This window comes from Eulemur rufifrons, chromosome 7 (assembly GCF_041146395.1).
Source record: "Eulemur rufifrons isolate Redbay chromosome 7, OSU_ERuf_1, whole genome shotgun sequence".
Taxonomy (NCBI): domain Eukaryota; kingdom Metazoa; phylum Chordata; class Mammalia; order Primates; family Lemuridae; genus Eulemur; species Eulemur rufifrons.
In genome coordinates, this window is record NC_090989.1 from 68,389,011 (window position 1) to 68,411,864 (window position 22,854).

At 44.8% G+C, this 22,854-nt stretch overlaps 1 protein-coding gene across 1 annotated transcript; it reads left to right on the top strand.

The window, feature by feature from the left end:
- The first annotated feature begins 4,561 nt into the window (after nucleotides 1–4,561).
- Nucleotides 4,562–22,688, top strand: SLC51A (solute carrier family 51 member A). Its single transcript, XM_069472731.1, has 9 exons — nucleotides 4,562–4,599; nucleotides 5,342–5,436; nucleotides 16,646–16,800; nucleotides 17,706–17,779; nucleotides 18,206–18,364; nucleotides 18,914–19,025; nucleotides 19,274–19,420; nucleotides 21,543–21,648; nucleotides 22,186–22,688. Exons 1-9 carry the CDS (start codon nucleotides 4,562–4,564, stop codon nucleotides 22,320–22,322), a joined length of 1,023 nt encoding a protein of 340 aa, XP_069328832.1. The 3' UTR covers nucleotides 22,323–22,688.
- Nucleotides 22,689–22,854: the final 166 nt, after the last annotated feature.

Here is a 22,854-nt window from a genome sequence, read left to right on the forward strand (position 1 = left end):
ACCTTGGAGTCATCTGACTCCTGTCTTTATTTCACATCCCATACCTAAGTCATCAGCTCTACCTTCAAAATAGCATCTCACCAGGCCAAGCCACCACCCTCTCTTGCTTGGATATTGCAACAGCTTCCTAACTGACCCATTCTTCTTCTGCCCTCGACTCTTTGTAGACTCTGCTCCAATTAGTGGCCAGTATTCTGTTTAAAGCTTAGATTGTGGCCTCAGCTAGAACCTTCCAATTGCTTCCTGTCTCCCTCAGAGTAAAGTGCACAGTCCTTACCATGGCCTTCAAGGCCCTACTTGATATGGACCCACTAACTTTCTGATCTCATGTCCTAACACTCAGCCCTTGCTCACTCCGCACCAGCCACGCACCTTGGTCTCCTTGCTGGTCCTCAAGTACACCTGTTCTTTGCTGTTCTCTTTTCCTGGAATTTTCCACCATGAATATTCATAGAGCTTACTCCTTACTTCATTGAGTTCTTTGTTCAAGTGGTACCTGCCATCATTTTGGCTCCTATGTGCACACGTGCTTGTATGCACATACCCATGTAAGCACACTTGCAGAAACTTGGTATGTTTTGTTCATAATGGTTTTCCAGAACCTAAAACAGTGTCTAGCGTATAGGGTATACTTAATAAATATTTGTTGAATGGAAGAATGAATGAATATACTACTTTTTTTTTAGCCAAGCTCTATTAATAGACAGTTATGTTAGGTAACCTTTTTCACTGTTATAAATATAATACTGTAACAAAGATTCTTGCAAACCTATTTTTGCCTGCATCTCCAATTATTTCCTTAGAATAGATTCCTAATTACTGGATTTTGGGCCAATGAATATGAATATTTAAAACACCTTTTGCCTAATTTGTAAGATACTTTCCAGAAAGTTTGTACAAGTTTATACCCCTATTATGAGCATAGCCATATTATAATACTAACACTACAATTGAATATTAACATAAAATAATTTTCACAATTTTATAGGTGCTAAATTATAATGATCTTTTAATTTCAATTACTCCTTAAGTTACTTATCAAATTAAATATTGGGCTGGGCATGGCAGATCATGACTGCAATCCCAGCACTTTGGGAGGCTGATGAGGGAGGATCACTTGAGCCTAGGAGTTCAAGGCTGCAGTGAGATTTGATTGTGCCACTGCACTCCAGCCTGGGTGACAGAGGGAGACGCTGTCTCTAAAAAACAGGATGAAATGAGAAAACACACAAAAAACACCATGGTGAGATATCACTTCTTACTCACTAGGATGGCTATAATAAAATAAAATTAAAAAGGAAAATATTTAGGCTGGGCGTGGTGGCTCACGCCTATAATCCTAGCACTCTGGGAGGCCAAAGTGGGAGGATCGCTCAAGGCCAGGAGTTTGAGACCAGCCTGAGCAAGAGCAAGACCCCATCTCTACTAAAAATAGAAAGAAATTATAGGGACAGCTAAAAATATATATAGAAAAAATTAGCCAGGCACGGTGGCATATGCCTGTAGTCCCAGCTACTCGGGAGTCTGAGGCAGGAGGATTGCTCGAGCCAAGGAGTTGGAGGTTGCTGTGAGCTAGGCTGATGCCATGGCACTCACTCTAGCCCGGGCAACGGAGTGAGACTGTCTCAAAAAATAAAATAAAATATTTAATAACAAGTATTGGTGAGGATATGGAGAAATTCAAACTCTCATACATTGCTCCTGGGAATGTAAGATGGTTCAGCCACTGTGAAAAGCAGCTGGGCAGTTCCTCAAAATGTTAAATATACAGTTACCATGTGATCCAGCAAGTCCACTCAAGGGAACTGAAAACATATGTTCACACAAAAACTTGGACACGAATGTTCATTGCAGCATTATTCTTAATAGCCAGAAAATGAAAACAACTATCCATGAACTAATGAATGGATAAAACAAAATATGTATGGTATATCCACACAGTGGAATGTTACTCAGACAAAAGAAGGAGCGAAGTACTGATACATGCTACAACATGAATGAACCTTGAAAACATTATGCTAAATGAAGGAAGCCTGGCACAAAAGGCCACATATTATAGAGTTCTATTTATAAGAAATGTCCAGAATAACCAAATCATGGAGACAGAAAGTAGATTAGTGGTTTCCAGGGTATGGGAGTGTGGGAGGAGGGGTTTATTTGGAGATGTGAGGTTTCCTTTCAGAATGACGGAAATATTCTGCAATTGGATTAATGGTGATAGTTGCACAACGTTGTGAATATACTAAAAACTACTGAATTATACATTTTAAAATGGTGAATTTTAGGTTAAATGAATATTATCTCAATAAGAAAGTTTTTAAAAGACAGAGAATGGTCTTTAAATATCAATGATTGAAGACCCCTGGAGAAAACTGATGAAAATTGACTTTCTGATTTTTCAAAAGTGACCCTTATACTGAGGAAGCCCAAACTGAAGTGATAGGTATCATATTATGTTATCATATAATTTTGTGGGAAAAATTAGGTCAGAAAAATGAAAAGAAGAAGGATTTGTTCTTGTTTCTAAAAATCAGTGTTTGGCAGCTGGCTGTCCCCAGTTGCCAAGAGAAGACTGACTGGCGGTCCCGCCAAGGCTCGGCTAAGGCTGGGCTGGCCTCGGGTCAGGGCCTCCCCCAGGCCTGTTCCCGGGGCCACACTGTGTAGAAGGTGGCCACTGAGGGACTTGGGGTGGGGCAGAAGCACCCATCAAAGCTGAAGCCCTCCCTCTCACCGGCACCCTGCCTTTCTTCCTCCCTCGGTTGCTGCCCATCCTGAGGGGTGTCTAGTCTCCCCCGGGGTCTCACAGGCTCTGCTGCCTGGCTGGGACCTACTCCGTCCTGAAGAAGTTTGGGAGAACATCTCCAGCGCCCTGTTATCTCCCCTGGGGAAGTCTGAAGTTCAGGGCTCTGAGCAGTTAAGCTCAAGGCCTCTCAGCGGGCTAGAGAGGAATGACCCAGGGAACATTGCTGTGGAAATGGCTTGAGGAAGCTGAGTCATTGCCGGGGTGGGGCCGAGGCCATTGGCCTTTCGGGGGTCAGTGCCCTTGCCTTCCGTTTCCTGTCCTTCCCTGTCCCTTAGAAGGTAACTGGACTCCTGAGACTCCTGGACCACCACATCGTCCTGTCCCAAGAACTGTACACTAGGAGGAGGCCACAACTAGGGGGCCCTGCTGGAGCCTTGGGAGATACTCCGAGGTGCTGGGGGGCAGGAGTGGGGAGTCCTCTGGTTCCACACTAGCAACTGCTTCCTCTGCTTGTCGTCTACTCACCAGCCCAGCACCTCCTCGGCCTCCCCGGAACTGACGCTCTCCACCCTCTCAGAGGCCCTTTCCTCACCGTCTCAAATCTTCACCTGCCCTCTGCCTCTCTCCACACCCCCATGGCTCTCTACCTACCTTGGTTTCTGAACCTCTCTGAACCTCAGGGTTTGGTTTTTTTTTTTTTGTAATCTCTAAAATGGGAATAAGGATAGTACTACCTTGTAAGAGTGGTTGTAAGGTTTTTTTGTTTCCTCCCTTCCTTCCTTCCTTCCTCTCTCTCTCTCTCTCTCTCTCTCTCTTTCTTTCTTTCCTTCTTTCTGTGTTTTATTTTACCAAAGACTGCTGGCACACCAGACATGCTCAATAGACACCAGCTGCTGCTCTTGCTCTGATTTTATTCTTTTATCAGTTATGCAACCAAATTCTAAGGAGCATTTAGTATATGTCAGACCCTGTACCAGAAACGTAGGGGTATCATAGGTCAAGACATTGCATTTGGCCTCAAAGAGGTTTAAATCTTTTTTGAGAGAGAAGAGAAACCAATAAAATAGTTCATAAGCATGTTAATTTGTCAGGTTTTCAAAACCTGTCAAAGTGCTCCGAAATCTCACTCTGCCACTCTGCCTCTTAAATACAGCCTCCATTTGGTTGCATCTTCAGGCCCAGCTGCTTGGCTGGATAAGCCGGTCACCAAGAGATGATGGACTGGGCTTTGGAAGGCCTCCAGGGGCCTCGTCTGGCCCTTCCAGCCAGTCCTCCCTCCTCACGCCAGCACAGCCCCAGGCACAGCCGTGGCCTCAGCCCCGAGTCTCCCACCCCCGGGCGCCAGAGCCTGAGTTCTGTCCAGCTTCTCCGGGCCTTGCTGACCAGAGGGCACTGCACTGCGGAGTGAGGCCTTCATCCCCACCCTGGCCCTGGGCAGGAGGAATTCTGCCGTGAGTCCAGCCTGCCCTAGTAGGTTCCTAAAAGGGGAAAATACAAGATGGGGGCTGGCCAGGGGCAAGGGGTGGCCAAAGGCATTTGTGCAGGAGAGGTGGGAGGGACCACACCTAGGAGGAGTCAGGAACGGGAATTCAGACAGCCTAAGATCAAATTCCTCCAGGGTGAACTCTGATACAAAGTTGGTGCCCGGCGGCGGGAGGCCTGAGGAGGGAGAGAGCCAGAGGGGAAGACCCTGCCGGGCCACTCGCCCTTGGCCCATACTCCAGAGAGGCCAGCAGCCCCGCAGCGCCCACACCTGCCTGCCCGGCCTGCCCTCCTTGGCCCTGGTGCCTGACAGGACTGCTGGGGAGGAAGGAGGCAATGGAGCCAGACAGGACTCAGATAAAGCTTGACCCCAGGTAAGTGAGGGCGGCAGGGCCCGTCGCTCCAGCCTATCCCTGTCTCCCTCCCAGAGCCCTTTGGCTCTCAGCACCCAGGAAGAGACAGGACTGAGAACAGTGGGGCTGTCTCCTCGGTCCTCAGAGACAATGTTGCTTTGGGCCAGTGTGGGACACCTCAAGGCCTGGGCTTTGCCCCCGAATCTGGGGAGAAAGAGACCCTGGAGGTGGGGCTGTGGAAAGCATTCCCACAGGTATGCACAGAGGCCAGGTAACGCACAGAGCCCCCGGCCAGCAGGGGACTCATTCGCGTGCTAAGGGCCACTCTTTCTCTGGGACTCCGCTCTTTCTCCCTGGTCAGCCCTGGCTGCTGCCCAGACGAGAGTGGAGAGAATAGACTGTGGGCTCCTAGGGCACTGCCACCAGACCTGCCCCTAGCGAGGTGGCTGACACACTAGTCTGGGCCAATTCTGCACTCCCTCTAGGAAAAGGGCCCTGCGGGGAAGTGGACAAGCTGCACTCAGGAGTGTTTGTGGGAGTATCAAGAAACGGGGGTCCAAGCCAGGCGTGGTGGCTCATACCTGTCTCTACTAAAAATAGAAAAAATTAGCTGGGCATGGTGACATATGCCTGTAGTCCCAGCTACTCAGGGGGGTGAGGCAGAGGATCGTGTGAGCCCAGAAGTTCAAGTAACTCTGGTCCAATGTGCCACCCTCCCACCCCTATGGCCCGTGGTTCTGAACACACGCTGGTGTCTCTCCAGGTACACAGCAGATCTTCTGGAGGTGCTGAAGACCAACTACAGCATCCCCTCTGCCTGCTTCTCCCACCCTCCCACGGCAGCCCAACTCTTGAGAGGTGAGCCGGGACACTCCCCAGAGGAAACTGAAAGGCGGAGATGCATATCCCAGACGGAAGTCAGGACAGCTGAGGGGAGCTGAGGAGAGGGGACCTGAGCTGGTCAACTTGGACAGCCTGGGAGGAGACTGGCCTGGTGTCCATCATGGTTAAGGCCTTGGAGAAGAGCAAGCCCTCAAGGCATTAGTAGGCCAAAAGGGGAGCATGACAACCTAGCCCAGGAGACAAACCTGCACGTTGGGCCCCCACAAACCCCAGCCTCAAAGCTCCATTCAAAGTGGAGACACTGGCCGGGTCTAGTGGCTCACACCTGTAATCCCAGCATTTTGGGAGGCTGAAGTGGGAGGATCGCTTGAGGCAGGAGTTTAAGACCAGCCTGGGCAGCATAGCAAGACCCTGTCTCTACAAAAAACTTAAAAAAAAAAAAAAAAAATAGCTGAGCATGGTGACATGTGCCTATTGTCCCAGCTACTCAGGAGGGTGAAGTGGGAGGATCACTTGAGCCCAGGAGTTTGAGGCTGCAGTGAACTATAAATATGCTACTCCACTCCAGCCTGGGCAGCAGAACAAGACCCCCTTAAAGCAAAACCAAAAACATACTGAGGACACTGTGACCCGGAGCATTTTTTCAGATCCCAGGGCCATCTAGGGACTCAAGATGGTACCTAAATGGTCCAAGCCCTGCAGGGTCTCCCGGAGGCCTACACAGTGTTCTCCTGGAGAAAGGGCCTGCATCATTCCAGAGGAGGATTATTGCGAGAGATGTGCTGCAAACGCAGGTGAACCTGTAAAATTGTTCTCACAGTGTCAGCCAAGGAGATCCTGTTACTGAATTGCTTTTGAAAGTGAAAGGCATAGAATGAGACTCAGCTTAATTCCCTGGATACCAAAAACACTGAGAACAAAATGGCCGTAGCATCTCTAGAGAAAAAGTGGCCCACATCCACATGTCATTTAGCTTTCCTGCTGCATGACTGACTGCCTCTGAGATGGCGAATGAAAGTCTGTGTCTCTACAGTACATTAAGGCTTTTCCCAGCCTTCTGCTTGCTGTTGTCCCTCCATGGAACGGACCCTGTCTGAGCAACAGGGTGCTGTCAGTGTGCATCAGGAGGCAGACATGGGCGTGTCCTTGGGCTACGGACAGCTTCATTTCAGATGCTCAGAACCAGAGCGATTGCCAACTGCCAGAGTGTCCAGAGACGCCTGCTACTTGCTCTGTGGTTAGTGCCAGGAGGTGGCTGCTACATCCAGCTCCGGGAACCTCCTGTTTGGGGAGTGCAGCTGATGGCACAAGTCTTCCTTTACACTAGTAGTTCTCAGCCCAGGGACATTTGGCAATGTCTGGAGGCAGTTTTGCTTGCCACACTGGAAGTGCTACTAGCATCCAGTAGGTAGAGGCCAGGGAAGTTATTAAACCTCCTACAGGGCACAGGACAGCCCGCCACAACAAAAAAAATTATCCAAGCCAAAGTGTCAATAGTGCTCAGGTTCCATTGCCTTACACAATGAAAATGGTTCTCACATTGCTTTGCTACAAAATTTGCAAATAGAAACTCCGAGGATGTTCAAAATAGGAAGACCATTCTGGGTCTGGTGGTCAAGCAAGCTGCCTTGTTGCAGGCAGAGTAGGTAGGATTTGGGAGTGGAGAGCAGGCAGCGGGCCCTCCTGGGGCGGGGATGGTGAGAGAATGAGCAGGCAGGTCCCCCAGACACTGGGGAGCTAGGTCTGGCAGGATTCAAGGCTACTGGTGGAGGAGCAGGGGACATTTGAGAGGGCTGGGCAGGTGAGGTGTGCCAGCCTGAGGAACTGTACTTTAACCCGCAGACAGAAAGAACTGATGAGAGCGCTGAGATTGGGAGGGGCTGGATGAAATTAATCCTTCAGGACCATTAATCAGTAGTCAAGATGGACTGCCGGGGAAGAAGAGCCTCGAGAGCAGGGATATAAATTAGAGGTTATTGCCCCAGTCCAGCAAGGGGAAAACAGTCAGAGCCAGGGCAGCGGCAGGGAAAGGAAAGGAAGGGTTGTAAAACACAGGCAATTCCAGGGAAGAGCAGGTAATCTTTAAGGATCTAGACGCGTGAGTGCAGGCTCTGGGCAACGGCGATGGCACAGACAGACACAGGAAACCAGGAAGAGGTGCCCTTTGGAGGACACGGTGAAACTCCTTTCTCGCTTCATTTGTAAACTCTGTTGTTCCTTAAATTAAATGTTAAGAGAGTTATTCTGGAAGAATTGTTGAATCTTTCCATTTTTTAAAAATGCCCACGGTGTGATTGAAATTATGATCCTTAAAGGATTTTTTTAAAATGTACTTATCCAAACATTTATATGGAAGAGCCAAGAAAAACCAAGACAATTTTGAAAAAGTATAAGGAGGGAAGCTGTCCCACCAGAGACTAAGTCTTATAATAAGGCTACAGTCGACAAAGCAATGAGTTAATAATGGCAAAGGGCCCGTTAAGTAGAAAAACAGAACAGAATAGAGGGACCAGAAATTGAGCCGTGCCTGCTGGGGACTTGCTACATGATTGGATGCCACACAGATCAAGGGGCAGGATGGACTCTTCAAGAAGTGGGGCTCGGCCGGGCACAGTGGCTCACGCCTGTAATCCTAGCACTCTGGGAGGCCGAGGCACGTGGATCGTTTGAGCTCAGGAGTTCGAGACCAGCCTGAGCAAGAGCGAGACCCTGTCTCTACTAAAAATAGAAAGAAATTAGCCAGACAACTAAAAATATATAGAGAAAAAATTAGCTGGGCATGGTGGCACATGCTTGTAGTCCCAGCTACTCGGGAGGCTGAGGCAGGAGGATCGCTTGAGCCCAGGAGTTGGAGGTTGCTGTGAGCTAGGCTGACGCCACGGCTCTCTAGCCTGGGCAACAGAGTGAGACTCTGTCTCAAAAAAAAAAAAAAAAAAAAAGAAGTGGGGCTGGACAATTGCCATCCCTATGGTGAATAAGTACATATGAAAATAGCCCCAAAGTAGCTTTAATTCAGATAAAATACTCAAATGTAAGATGTAAAGATTTTTACAAAGAATGTATAGAAAGATATCTTTATGATTGGGAAGAAAAAATAATTTCTTAAAACACAGAAAGCACAAATGATCATGAAGACTGACTACTAAAGCAAACAAACTTCTATACATCTAAAAGCACTGCAAACATTCTTCTGTGACTGGTGTTTTGTAAATAAAAACAAAACAAAACAAAAACTAAATAAACAATAAAAAATAAAAGCACTGCAAACAAAGTTAAAAGCCGCACCACAGACCAGGAGGAAATATTTTCAAATCTCTAACAACAAAGGATTAGTAATTAGTATGAGAAAAATTAACCAATAAAAACTGGATAAAATATATAAACAGACAATTCATAGAAGAAGAAACTCAAATGGCCAATAAATACACAAAAAGACAGTCAACAGGGAATTACAAATTAAACAATGAAATAGCATTTCACCACTATTATACTGGCAAAAATAAAAGTCTGATAATACCAAGTGTTGGTGAATTTACAGTGAAATGTGAACCCTCACAGACTACTGGCAAAAGTATAAATTGCTGTAACCACTTTGGAGAGTAATTAGATATAATAATACCAATTGGAACTGAAAATACTCATCTCTTAAAACTCAGCAATTCTAACTCTAGGTACACACACCTTAGAGAAACTCTCCTATATGTGCCAAGGAGACAAGTCCAAGGATGCTAATTACAGCATCTGTTTGTCAGAATAAAAATCATGAAAACAATGTTGGGTAGAAAGAGCATTTTGCAGGATGATGCTATTAATATAGATTTTTTTTTAAATGCAAAGCAATACTACATGTTGCCTATATACCTATGCTGTCAAAAAATTGAAACAGGAATGGGAAAGGTATTTACCAACTAATAGTTACCCCTGGTGGATGGGGTAGTGAAGAGAAAATGATCTGGGAGGTATACACTGCGGGCTTCAAATATGTCTGTAATGTTTTATTCTTTTTTTAAAATTTGTTCAGGATATTACAGGGATACAAACATTTTGGTGTAATGTTTTATTCTTATAAAAAATAATTCTTGAAGGAAAATTGGCAATATCTTACTCATTAAAATAGGTTATGGATTTATTAATGTTTACTCTATTGTTCTCTATTTTTGAAATATTTTGTAATTTTAAAAATAATTATAAAAATGGTTTTTGAAAGGCTGTGATGAAATGTTAGATGAAAAAAACCAGAATACAAACTTTTAATTTTTCTTTTTGTGTGTGTGAAGACTGGGTCTCGCTATGTTGCCCAGGCTGGTCTCAAACTCCTGGTCTCAAGCAATCCTCCTGCCGTGGCCTCCCAAAGTGCTGGGATTATAGGCATTAGCCCCTGTGCCTGGCCAAAATTTATATACAGTACAGTTGATGTAATGTAACATGTATGTACTTTAACTAGGATTTTTAAAAAGCTTTTTATTGAGCAAATACGACATGCCAAGTGTTGTGCTAAGACATTTAAGGAGAGGATAAGTAACCTGTCCAAGGTTATAGAGGCAAGCAATAAGTGGCATTTACTTTGAACTAGGATATCTCTGACTCCAAAGCTTATACCGTACTCTTAACCTCCAGGAAGCAAATATGGAAAAATGGAAATAATTTTTGGTTAGGAAGCTAGGATTATAGATGACTACTCTTTTTTCAAGCTTTTATTTAATGTTCCTATTTTTATTATTTTAAAAAGTAGTCTTCCCCCCACAATATAGAATAAAAAAAAAGAGTAATCTTCATTATTCCAGAGGTAGTGGGAAACTCGATAGTTGCTATAGGTATAATTATATTCAAAATGGTCAGTTACACAAGCATTTCCCAAAGTGTCTTCCTTGCAATATTTTTTTTTTTTTTTTTTTTTGAGACAGAGTCTCACTCTGTTGCCCGGGCTAGAGTGAGTGCCGTGGCGTCAGCCTAGCTCACAGCAACCTCAAACTCCTGGGCTTAAGCGATCCTACTGCCTCAGCCTCCCGAGTAGCTGGGACTACAAGCATGAGCCACCATGCCCGGCTAATTTTTTTGTATATATATATTTTAGTTGTCCATATAATTTCTTTCTATTTTTAGTAGAGACGGGGTCTCACTCTTGCTCAGGCTGGTCTCGAACTCCTGACCTCGAGCGATCCACCCGCCTCGGCCTCCCAGAGTGCTAGGATTACAGGCGTGAGCCACCGCGCCGGCCCCTTGCAATATTAATCCCAACGAGTGCTTCATGAAAACAGAGCTCTATAGAAAACTAAGTTTTGTAAAAGGTGCATTCTATAACCTTCTTTTGGAAACTATGTAAATTAGCAGATTAAAAACTTCAGTAAAGAAACATGTTTAACTTTGTTTAATGCGTTTCCAAAAATCCTTTAGCCATAGAACACTTTTGTCCTATAGTATCCATTAAGATGCACTTTGGGGCCAGGCACGGTGGCTCAAGCCTGTAATCCTAGCACATTGAGAGGCTGAGGCAGGAAGATCACTTGAGGCCAGGAGTTCAAGACCAGCCTGAGCACATGGTAAGACCCCATCTCTACAAAAAATAGGAAAATTAGACGAGCATGGTGGCTTGTGTGTATAGTCCCAGCTACTTGGGAGGTTCAGGCAGGAGGATCGCGTAAGCCCAGAAGTTCAAAGTTGCAGTGAGCTATGATGACGCCACTGCACTCTAGACCAGGGCAACAGAGTGAGACCCTATCCTCCCCTCAAAAAAAAAAAAAAATACATAATATATATTAATATATATGATATATTAATATATAATATATATCATATACATTAACATATATAAAATATATATCTATATATATGCTTTGGGAAAAATTGGGTCAGACCAGAAAAGTAAGGGAGGGGCAATCTTTTAAGAGGATAAATGAGTTTGATGGAGAGCCCTGGTATCAGGATATGGATGCTAAGGAACTTTTCCTTTCTTGGCTTTTCTGCAAGGAGGAAAAAGAATAGCTTGAGTACCATAGGCAGCAATTATAAGGAAATATATGCAGGATAACCTGTAAGAAAAAATAAAAAGAAAAAAGAAACTACAAAAGCATTTCTGTGTTGAACAGTCAGAATGTGCTCCACCTTCATCTTTATAAACTTAAAAAGCTTTTTTGGGTTACATCTGATTGTCCCTTTCATATCTGTGAGAACAGACACCAAAAGTCAGTATGTGTAATGAGTAAGCACATAGGCTTAGCGTCAAGAACCCTGGGTTTAAATCCCAGCTCCTTCGCTTCCAGGATGTGTGACCATGGGCAAAGTGCTTAGCTAAGCCTAGGTTCCCCCCAAATGGGGATGATAATGGGAATTCTCACGGAGTTCTTTCATTCAACAAATAGTTACAGAGCAGTTACTGTTCCAGACACGTGGAGACAGAAGAGAGCCAGAGCCTGACAAAGTCCCTGCCCCGAGGAGCTCACATCACCGCGAGGGGCAGACAACGAGCAAGTAAACAAGGGTGTAAATAACCTCGCTGTGTTGAGTGGGCAGAGGGGCACCATCGCCCCCGGCAGTCTGGGAAGGCTGTCTGAGCAGGGAGCGTGCGAGGTGGGAGCTCAGTGATGCGGGGCCAGGCACCGGGAGCTCGGGAGGGAAGGCCAAGCATAAAGCCCCCGCGGCGGGAACAGCTCGGCGAGGTTGCTGGGAGATGGAGTCTGGAGAACACGGGGTCTGGGAGAGGGTGCGCAATCAGTGGAGACCTGGGGTTCAGAGGCGGAGGGGGAACCAGGCAGAGCGCGGTTCTGGGAGTCGAGGGAAGGGAGATATTCAGGGAGGAGAGAGCAGACAGGGAAAGTGCTGAAGGGGAAAGGCTTTGGCCTCATGGCTTGTGAAAGGGCAGTTTCTGCCCTCAGGGAGCTGATGAGGACAAGAGTCTGGGTGAGGGTATGAGAGGCCTCCAGCAGTGACTCCCTGTTCCAACAAGGGAATATTGGCTTTTGGAAGCCTGCTGAATTAATTTTGGCTTTTTTCTATCTGGACTTTGCCTATTTGTGTGTATTTTGTTTTTACTAAACATTTCTATTATAAAAATAATTCAGGGTCAGTAAATATGATAACACAGAGAAAAGCAAAAAGAGAAAAAGTCATCTATAGTCCCACCCAGAGACAGGCACTGCAAATATCTTAGTGTAATTTCCTTTTTCTATGCTTTAACATTTGTAGAAATCATTCTATGCCTACAATTTTTATGTTCTGTTTTTATAAGCATGACATCATATGAATTTTTCACATTATTATGTATTTGGCAAAATATGTTCTTTTATTTTAAAAAGTTTTTTGTTATAAAATACATATTTATTATAGAATAATTGGCAAAGATAGGAAAAAAGTATGATAGAAAAGTAAGAAGACAAAGATCACCTACAGTCCCATCACCCAAACATAAGCATTGCTAATGTGTTTTTAGTATTGTAGGTAGTTTTCTATGCCATGATTTTTTTTTTCTTTTTCTTTTTTGTTTTTTAGAGACAGGGTCTCACTCTGTCACCCAGGCTAGAGTGCAGTGGCACAATCATAGCTCACTGTAACCTCGAACTCCTGGGCTCAAGCGATCCTCTCGCCTCAGTCTTGGGAGTAGCTGGGACTATAGGTGTGCGCCCCCAGGCCCAGTTAATTTTTTTTTTTTTAAGAGATGGTGTCTTGCTATGTTGCCCAGGCTGGCCTTGACCTCCTGGCATCAAGTAATCCTCCCACCTCAGCCTCCTGAATCACTGGGATTACAGGCAAGAGCCACCACACCTGGCCTGCAATGATTTTTTAATGTTTTTATTTTATCAAAGTAATACACGAACATAGTTAAAGAATCATACAGTACAAAAGGGCTACTAACGAAAATCAACCATCCCCTTCCCTATCCATTCTAATTGCTAATCTTCATCCTCACAGATAACTGTTTTATAACTGTTTTTAACTCTTCCAGCCGGTGTTTCTTCTGATAATTACCTTCACACTTGATCTTAGCCAAAAGGCTGAGAAGTGATTAATTAACTACAAATCACCAATATTTGTATCCCGTCATTTCTGGGGTATCAGTTTTGGACAGTATGTGTGGCTGCCTCTGTGATACATGAGGATTCAGCACACTTAGCACCAATCTTCTCCCATTTTCTCCATATAAATATATCAATATTTTGACTTGATTATCTTTATAGCTTTATATATCTATAGTTTATTTCTTATTCTGTCAACTAGGGACAGTATTCTTGATTTTCCATTTTGTAAGATAAAAGTATTAGTCTCCTTTTTCCTTCAGTTCTTTTCTAACCCTTCTCCCCAATCAAATCTTTCCAACATAGTTGTAATTTTATCGTATGTGCTAATTTTGCATTCTGCTTTGTTCACATAAGTTCTTTTTCATGTGTAACTTACATATAATAAAGGGCAAAATCTTAAGTATATAGTTTGATGAATTTTTACATATGAAAATTTGTAAAACCACCACCCACACACACCATGATGTAGAACATTTTAACATCCGGCAGGGGTTCTTATACTTCCTCCAGTTAATATTCCTACAAAGACTGCTGTTCTAACCCCTATCACCTCTATAGATCAATTTTCCCTCCTCTTCAACTTCATATAAACATAATCAAACTGTATGTACTCCAGCTCCCTTCACGAATCATTATGTTTTTAAGGTTAATCTGTTTTGTTGCATGTATCAATGTGGTTCATTCTTTTTTTATTGCTGTGTGATATTCCATTGTGGGAATACCTCAATTTATTTACCTGTATTCTTGTTAAAGAACATGTAGGCTGTTTCTAGTTTTGGCCATTATCAATAATGCTGCTCTAATTTTTTTTGTAATTATAAGTTCTCATTTCTATGGAATATATATACCCAGGAGTGGAATTGCTGGGTCTTTGGGTAGGTGTATGTTTAGCTTTTTTTTTTTTTTTTTTTTTTTTGAGACAGAGTCTCACTCTGTTGCCCGGGCTAGAGTGAGTGCCATGGCATCAGCCTAGCTCACAGGAACCGCTAACTCCTGGGCTTAAGCGATCCTACTGCCTCAGCCTCCCGAGTAGCTGGGACTACAGGCATGCGCCACCATGCCCAGCTAATTTTATCTCTACATATATTTTTTTTACTTGGTCAGATAATTTCCTTCTATTTTTAGTAGAGACAGGGTCTCACTCTTGCTCAGGCTGGTCTTGAATTCCTGACCTCAAGCGATCCACGTGCCTCGGCCTCCCAGAGTACTAGGATTACAGGCGTGAGCCACTGCGCCCAGCCCTATGTTTAGCTTTAATAGATACTACCAAACAGTTTCCCAAAGTCATTGTACTAATTTATATTCCCAACAGCAGTATATGAGAGTTCCCATTGCTCCTTATCCTCACTAGCACTTGGAATTGTTGGTCCTTTTCATGTTAGCTCTTCTGGTGGGTATGTAGTGGCATCTCACTGTGGTTCTACTTTGTATTTCCCTGATGACTTCTGATATTTAGCATCTTTTCATGCTTCTTGGACATTTGTTATTTATTTATTTATTTTGAGACAGAGTCTCGCTCTGTTGCCCGGGCTAGAGTGCCGTGACATCAGCCTAGCTCACAGCAACCGCAAACTCCTGGGCTCGAGCAATCCTTCTGCCTCGGCCTCCTGAGTAGCTGGGACTACAGGCATGTACCACCATACCCAGTTAGTTTTTTTTTTTTTTTTTTCTGTATATTTCTTAGTTGTCCGGCTAATTTCTTTCTATTTTTAGTAGAGATGGGGTCTCACTCTTGCTCAGGCTGATCTTGAACTCCTGACTGCGAGCGATCCTCCCACCTCGGCCTCCCAGAGTGCTAGGATTACAGGCATGAGCCACCGCGCCCAGCCTTCTTGTACATTTGGGTATTTTATTTTGTAAAGTAACTGTATGGGTCTTTTTTCATTTTTAGAAATTGTGTTATCTTTTCTTACTGATAGGAATTCTTTATATGTTATGGATACGAGTCTTGTATTGGATATATGTACTACAAATATCTTCTCCCAGTTGGAAGTTTGCCTTTTCATTCTCTTAATTGTTTCTTTTGATGAATGGAAATTCTTGATCTTAAGGAAGCCCAATTTATCAAATTTTTCCTTTCTGAATAGTGCTTTTGTGTCCTATTTTTTAAAATCTTTGCCTACTTCAAAGTCATGAAGATATTCTTCTCCATTTTCATCTAAAAACTTCATTTTAATTCAGATATTTTTGCTTCTTATAGAAGCAGACAGAATGTTGGTTACCAGGGGCTGGAAGCATAGGTGGGGGGAATCTGGGAGAAGTTGGTCAAAGGATACAAAATTTCAGTTAGACAGAAGGAATAAGTTCAAGAGATCTATTGTACAACATGGTGACTATGGTTAATAACAATGTACTGTGCTGTACACTTAAAAATTGCTGAGAGTATATTTTAAATGTTCTCACCACAAAAAATGAATATATGAGGTAATGATGCTAATTAGGTTGATTTCACCATTGTACAATGTATACATATAACAAAATATCATGTTGTACACCATAAATATAGACAAATTTTATTTGTCAATTTTTTATTTTTTTGAGACAGGGTCTCACTCTGTTGCCCAGTCTAGAAAGCAGTAGTGTCATTATAGCTCACTGCAACCTCAGACTCCTAGGCTCAAGCGATCCTCCTGCCTCAGCCTCCCAAGTAGCTAGGACTATATGCATGTGCCACCACACTCAGCTAAGTTTTCTGTTTTTTTGTAGAGATGGGATCTTGCTATGTCACTCAGGCTAGTCTTGAACTCCTGGCCTCCAGCGATCCTCCCACCTCAGCCTTCCAAAGTGCTAGGATTACAGGCATGAGCCACCTCACCTAGCCCAGTTATAATGTTAATAGACCCATGTCTGCTTATGTGACATCTGGCACTGGAGGTAGAAAAGTGAATAGGCCCTTCTGACCTCTTAATTCAAAAATTTTGCTAAATATATAAAAACTTGTTTGGTGTGTCTATACCCTGGTTCAGGTAGACCTTAACATTCCTAGAATTATCTGATCTAGGCTCCCATCCATGCACAAGAATGACTATTTCTGGGTCTCATGTTGAACACTCTAGGTCTAAAAAATAGTCATTCTTCTGCATGGGTGGGAACCCAGACCAGATAGCTCTAGATCTGGCAAGGCAATTTAGATCCAAGTGAGGAAGCCCATGTCCTCTGCCCCTGAGTCCTGGTCTTCAGCTCACTGGAGTCTGCCTTCTCCTTCTATCTAGCATTGGGCCCTGTGGAAATTGCCCTCACAAGCATCATGACCTTGCTTGTCCTGGGCTCAATTGCCATCTTCCTGGAGGATGCTGTCTACCTATACAAGAACACCCGCTGCCCCATCAAGAGGAGGACTCTGCTCTGGAGTAGCTCTGCACCTACGGTGAGGGAAGGCCCTGTAGCTTCCCTTTTGGTGGGACTGGAAAGGAGACAGGGACCATTTTGAGAATCCTCTAAACTCAGCAAGATTCATGTCAGCAAAGACTGCCTGCCACTGCCACCTCAGGGTAGGGGTTTGTAATCTGATCTCCGCTTGCGATTAGGACCCCATGCTTAGAACGTCAACAGGCAAAGGGCCAGTGTGTTCCAATCCTAAGGGCTGCAGAGACAGCTGGAGAACCTGCTCAGCCCACCGGAGGCCCCGCTCTGTGCTCCTTCAACACAGTATTGCAGTTAAAAGCAAGCCTCCTTCCTGTAAAGGCAGTGTGGTTCCTCAGGGTATAGGAGGGAAAGATTTTTCCCCACGGGGTCATATCAGGTCTACCCTTATGCTGTAGCCTTTTAAATCACTCCTGCAGCCTTGATCCTTGGTTTGCTTGACTTAAGTAGTTGTTTTTCCAACTGGCAACTTTTTTTTTTTTTTTTGAGATGGGGCTTCCCCTGTCACCCAGGCTGGAGTGCAGTGGCATGATCATAGCTCACTACAGCCTCAAACTCCTGGGCTCAAGTGATCTTCCCCCCTCACCCTCCTGAGAAGCTGGGGCTACAGGTGCGTGCCACCACATCCTGCTAATCTTTAAATATTTTGTAGTGAGAGGGTCTTGCTATGTTGCCCAGGCTGGTCTCGAACTCTTGGCTCCAAGTGATCTTCCCACCTCGGCCTCCCAAAGTGCTGGTAGTACATTTGCTGGTATTACAGTGGCTGGTGAGCCACTGCGCCCAGCCCCAGCTGGAAACTTTTAAGGAATGGTGTCAAATGTTTAAGTTTTGCTTCCTTGAGCCCTTGCCACAAAAGGTTTGAGTGGTCTCCCTTCTTGCCTCAAATGCTTCTTGCTCCTCTCCAAGCAGGTAGTGTCTGTGTTCTGCTGCTTTGGTCTCTGGATTCCTCGTTCCCTCATGCTCGTGGAAATGGCCATAACCTCGTGAGTGTCCTGGCCCACCCCCAACTCTGAGCTGAGCATCCCTCTGGGATCCGCTTCTGTTCCCCACTCACTGGGACTGCAGAGTCCGTGTCTTTAATGCCAGCTGATCATGAATCTAGCCCTTCCCAGTTTGTGCTAATCCAGGGCTCTTGAACTTCTGGTTCTGTTTAGGAAATGCCTTATTTTGGCACATTCCTCAGTCACCTCTTTATTCCCATAGCCCCAAATTTCCCTCTTCCCCAGTCCTCTGGACCTGTCCTCTCTTGCTCCTCTTGGATCTCACAACTAGAATGCCCCGTCTCTACCATCTTCCCCTCAGTAAGGCCCACCTCTCCCTGCAGCCTTTTTTCTTTGGCAGCAAAGTGGTGTCCCCTCAGCTGGGGCCCCCACCACGTGCTCACAGTCCCACTTCTCTCCCCGCCCCAGGTTTTATGCTATATGTTTTTACCTGCTGATGCTCGTCATGGTGGAGGGCTTTGGTGGGAAGGAGGCAGTACTGAGGACACTGAAGGACACCCCGATGATAATCCACACAGGTCCCTGCTGCTGCTGCTGCCTCTGTTGCCCACGGCTCATGCTCACCAGGTAAGGTGGGAGGAGCACCCTTGAGGCACAGGTTAGCCTCTTCCTGCACTCTCCCAAGAGCCTCTTCTAGCTCTCTAGTCCTGTTCAAGACTCTGGAAATTACATGCAAATGGGCAAAGCCATTATGAAAGGATGGGCATCCCACAGCCAGGACCCACACATGGGCACCAATCCCAGGGGAGATTGAGGAAGGAGAACTCCTAAGTGCCCATCACTTAAGCTCACTGCCTCCTGCATACTTTAGCCACATAGAGAAAACTGGACTTTGGGCTGTTTGTTAGTCCCTCTGCCCATTGTGGTGAATGAGGTTGAGGCCAACACTCTGACAGCTCTTGCTCAAAGGCAGCATTCTGGTCTGGAGGTGAGTGGGAGGCGTGGCAGGTTCCCAATGCTCTCAACATTCTGGCTTCCGTGTCCCCATCCATTTAGCCATTTCGGTGTCTATGATGGCAACCAAGCCTCAGCCCTGGAGCCCAGTGAGGGGGCCGGGAGGTCTTCATGGGCTGGGTGGTTTGTGGGTCTGTGTTCCTAACCCTCTTCCCTCCTCAGGAAGAAGCTTCAGTTGCTGATGTTAGGCCCATTCCAATATGCCTTCTTCAAGATAACGCTGGTCCTGGTGGGCCTGTTTCTCATCCCTGATGGCATCTACGACCCAGCAGATGTAAGCCAGGAGTAAGGGGCCGCAAAGTCCAAGACTCATTTAGTAAGAATAGCTGGAGCCAACACTTCTTGACACAGGGCCTCAGGGCCAGGGTGGCAGTGGAGGTTCAGGGACTCCAGTGGGCAGAGACAAAACTGGAATAGGCCAAGGTACTGGGGGTTTTTTTATTGCTTTTCCCACCATGCAAGAGGAGAAATAAAGGGACAGGGCTTGCCTGCCTCACTGACTACTTTCTGGTCTGCCACCAGATTTCTGAGAAGAGTACAGCTCTGTGGATTAACACTTTCCTTGGTGCATCTACCCTGTTTGCTCTCTGGACCCTGGGCATCCTTTTCCGTCAAGCTAAGCTGCACCTGGGTGAGCAGAACATAGGAGGCAAATTTGTTCTATTCCAGGTAACTATACCCTGGGAGAGAAAAGATGTTTAATGATAGAGCTAGAAAAGATTGGGGTTGGGAGGTGAGGCCAATAAAGGGTAAAAGCAGGGTCTGGGAATCTTTCTCTTAAGCCTCATGTTTCCCAGGAGATTCGGAAACTGATCCTTGCTCTTTCCACTTTTTGCCTTTCTGTGCTGTAATAGTTTCCCAGGGCTGCCATGACAAAATACCACAAACCAGGTGGATTAAGACAACAGAAATTTATTGTCTCACTGTTCTGGAGGCTGAAAGTCCAAAATCAAGGTGTCACAGGGTCACACTCTCTCTGAAACCTGCAGAGGAGTCTCCTTGCCTCTTCCTAGTTTCTGGTGGTTGCCGGAAATCCCTGGCATTCTCTGGCCAGCATTTGCATTGATCCAATTTCTGCTTCCAGTGTCACATGATGTTGTCCCCTCAGGTGTCTGTGTCTCTGTGACTCTTCTATTTTTATGACACCAGTCATGTTGGACTAAGGACCCACCCTACTCCATTATGACTTCATCTTAACTAATTACATCTGCAACATGTTTCTAAATAAGGTCACATCTGAGGGATTGGGGACCAGGACTTCAACATATCTTTTTTGGGGGGCATAATTCAACCTATAACATGTGTGTTATGAAACCTTAAATTCTTCTACCCTTGCTTTTTCCTTTCCTTTTCTATCACTTCCTAAACTTCTATAATCCATCAACACCAGCAACAGCATTATCATAACTACAACTATTCACTACCTACACCATGTGCTAGGCACTCTTCATGCCTTACATTTAAAGTTGCACAATAATCATGGGAGTCATTATTATTCCTATTTTACAGAGGAGGAAACTGAGACCAGAGATGTTATGAGGCTTGCTCAAAGACACATAAGGGATGGGACTAGAATTTAAACCCACGTTCCTTCTCATTACACTGCCTCTTCATCTTCACACCTCTTCTGAATATTCTCTCAAAGGTGGGTTTGTCCACCTTTTATACTTTGCATTCTCTAAGCCCAAGATGCCAAGATGACTTTTCCACCAAATGTAATGACTTTTAACCCAATCTCCATTCTTTCTGTCTCTTTACTGGGCTCTTCTATTCCCAAGGCATAATGACTGCTTTATAATTAAGAGAGTGATTTCACATGCATTCTCATGTGATCTAAGCAGACGCTTCTCAAATATGAATTTCCAAGCACATAGTAGTTGGAACTGAAAGGGCTGTGGGAAGAGAGAGAGAAGTCCCTGAAATGAAGTCAGGGAGTAAGGGACAGATCTGGGTCCCAGAAGCACTTGGGGTCAGACAAAAGGATAAGAGCCCTGTGATTGCCAAGCCTGCCCATGATTATTGTGAGGAAGGCTGGACAAGTCAAGTCTGCCTCGAAGAGGTTGATGCTTCAGCAAAATGTACTCAGGGAGGGCGATACTAGGATAAATGGTGCTTCTGAGGCCTCTGCACAGAGATCTTCTCCTCTTCCTTCCTTCTTCTCTTCTTTCTTTATTGTAGCAAAATACACATAAAATTTACCCTCTTAATGATTTTTAAGGATACAGTCCTGTGGCATTAAGTACATCTACACTGTTGTACAACCATCACCACCATCCATCTTCGGAACTTTTTTCATCTTGTAAAACTGAAACTCTGTATCCATTAAATACTAATTCCCCTTTGCCCCCTCCCCACAGCGTCAGGCATGGCAGAAAGTTGTCAAAGAGAACTTTAATGATAAACTGTCCATTATTCTAGGAGCAAGGATCTCAGGTACTTGAGCTAGATCGAATTATTCTTCTCTAATCATCCACCTTTTTCATCCATCAAGTGTTCATCAGTAGCCATGACTGAGATAGAGAAATAAAAATTAACCCCTTAATCAGGTCTTGTTGTTTCTTGTTAGCAACTCCAATAAAATATTGGGTAGAAGATGAGATTATAATTTGCATAAAGATTAATACTCTACAATTTTTTAACCAAGTATGAGTCTCAGCCCTGTGTAACAGCACAGATCTGCTTGTGGGCAGAATCTGCACAGTGGAAGGACAAGGCCCAGCAGTGGGCCAGCTGGCCTCAGTGCCCTGGACTGCAGGTCCCAACCTGCCCTCACATCTGTTCTGTTCTGCAGGTGCTTGTCGTCCTGACCGCCCTGCAGCCCTCCATTTTCTCACTCTTGGCCAATGGCGGGCAGATTGCTTGTTCACCTCCCTTTTCCTCTAAAATCAGATCTCAAGGTGAGCACATAAGAGAGCTCTTACCCTATTGTGGGACGGATGAGATAGGGGAGAATCAGGAAAGAGAGGGCTTCAGAACAGCAGTTAGACCAGCCTGACTTCTGCTCAGAATATTCAGAAAGGGATCTTCAAGAAATCCCAGCAGAGGCTTTAAGGAGACTATGGCCTCTATGATCACACAGAGGAGAACTGCAACCCTACAGCTTGAGGTCAGCCCTGTAACCCAGGAAGCCATGGTTCAATTCTCAGCTCCTGGGAGAGGAGTGGGTATAGTTAAGAAACAGAAGGTCATGCTAATTGAACACACATAAGAAATGGGCTTTGATGCTAGCCTCTGATCACAGAAGGTAGAGAACCAAGTGCTGGTTCTGGCTCTACTAGTACCTGATATGTCATTTACGACAATTTAGTATTTCTATGTCCTGGTTTGGAGATAAATTAGAGAAAGTGTTGCTCAACTCATATGTCAGGGCTGCTAGTGGGATACCACCTCTATAACTTAGCATAACCTACATTATATTTCCCCCTACACTGCAGTAATGAATTGCCACCTCCTCATACTGGAGACTTTCCTGCTGACTGTGCTGACACGAATGTACTACCGAAGGGAAGACCACAAGCTTGGGTATGAAACTTTCTCTTCTCCAGACCCGGACTTGAACACCAAAGCCTAAGATGAATGGCTTGGACAATGAGAAAGATGCTGTTCTTATTAGCAGAGCACAAGATTTCTTCACTGTTCCTTTGACCTTGACCAAATGGGGAAGGATTCCCATTATCAGCACAAGCTGGCAGATTACATTTGACTATAAAGATGAAGGTGAACTATATAATAGGATGAAATTGTTTTGGATCTTGCCCAGGAAAGGTGTTTTAAGTTTTGTAATAAATAAACAAGATGAAGTCTGAAACTCTATAACTAGGCACATTGCCTCTGTGGGCGCCACTGTTAGTTCTTAAAGCTTGTATACTGAAAGGTCACTCTGAGCTCTCCCAAGGCAGATGAAAGGGGGAAGAGTATATAGAAATGTGTCTGGTATAGGAACAGGAGTAGAACTTGGTACTATAGCACCAGCCCAAACGTCTTGAAGAAGCCAGGCTTGTGGAGAACAGATGGAAGCTGTTCTTTCCCTTACAGATGTGTCACTAGGGCACTAATGACACTAGGCCTGAGGGGGTCTATATCAACCTCCCTTTGTAGGACGA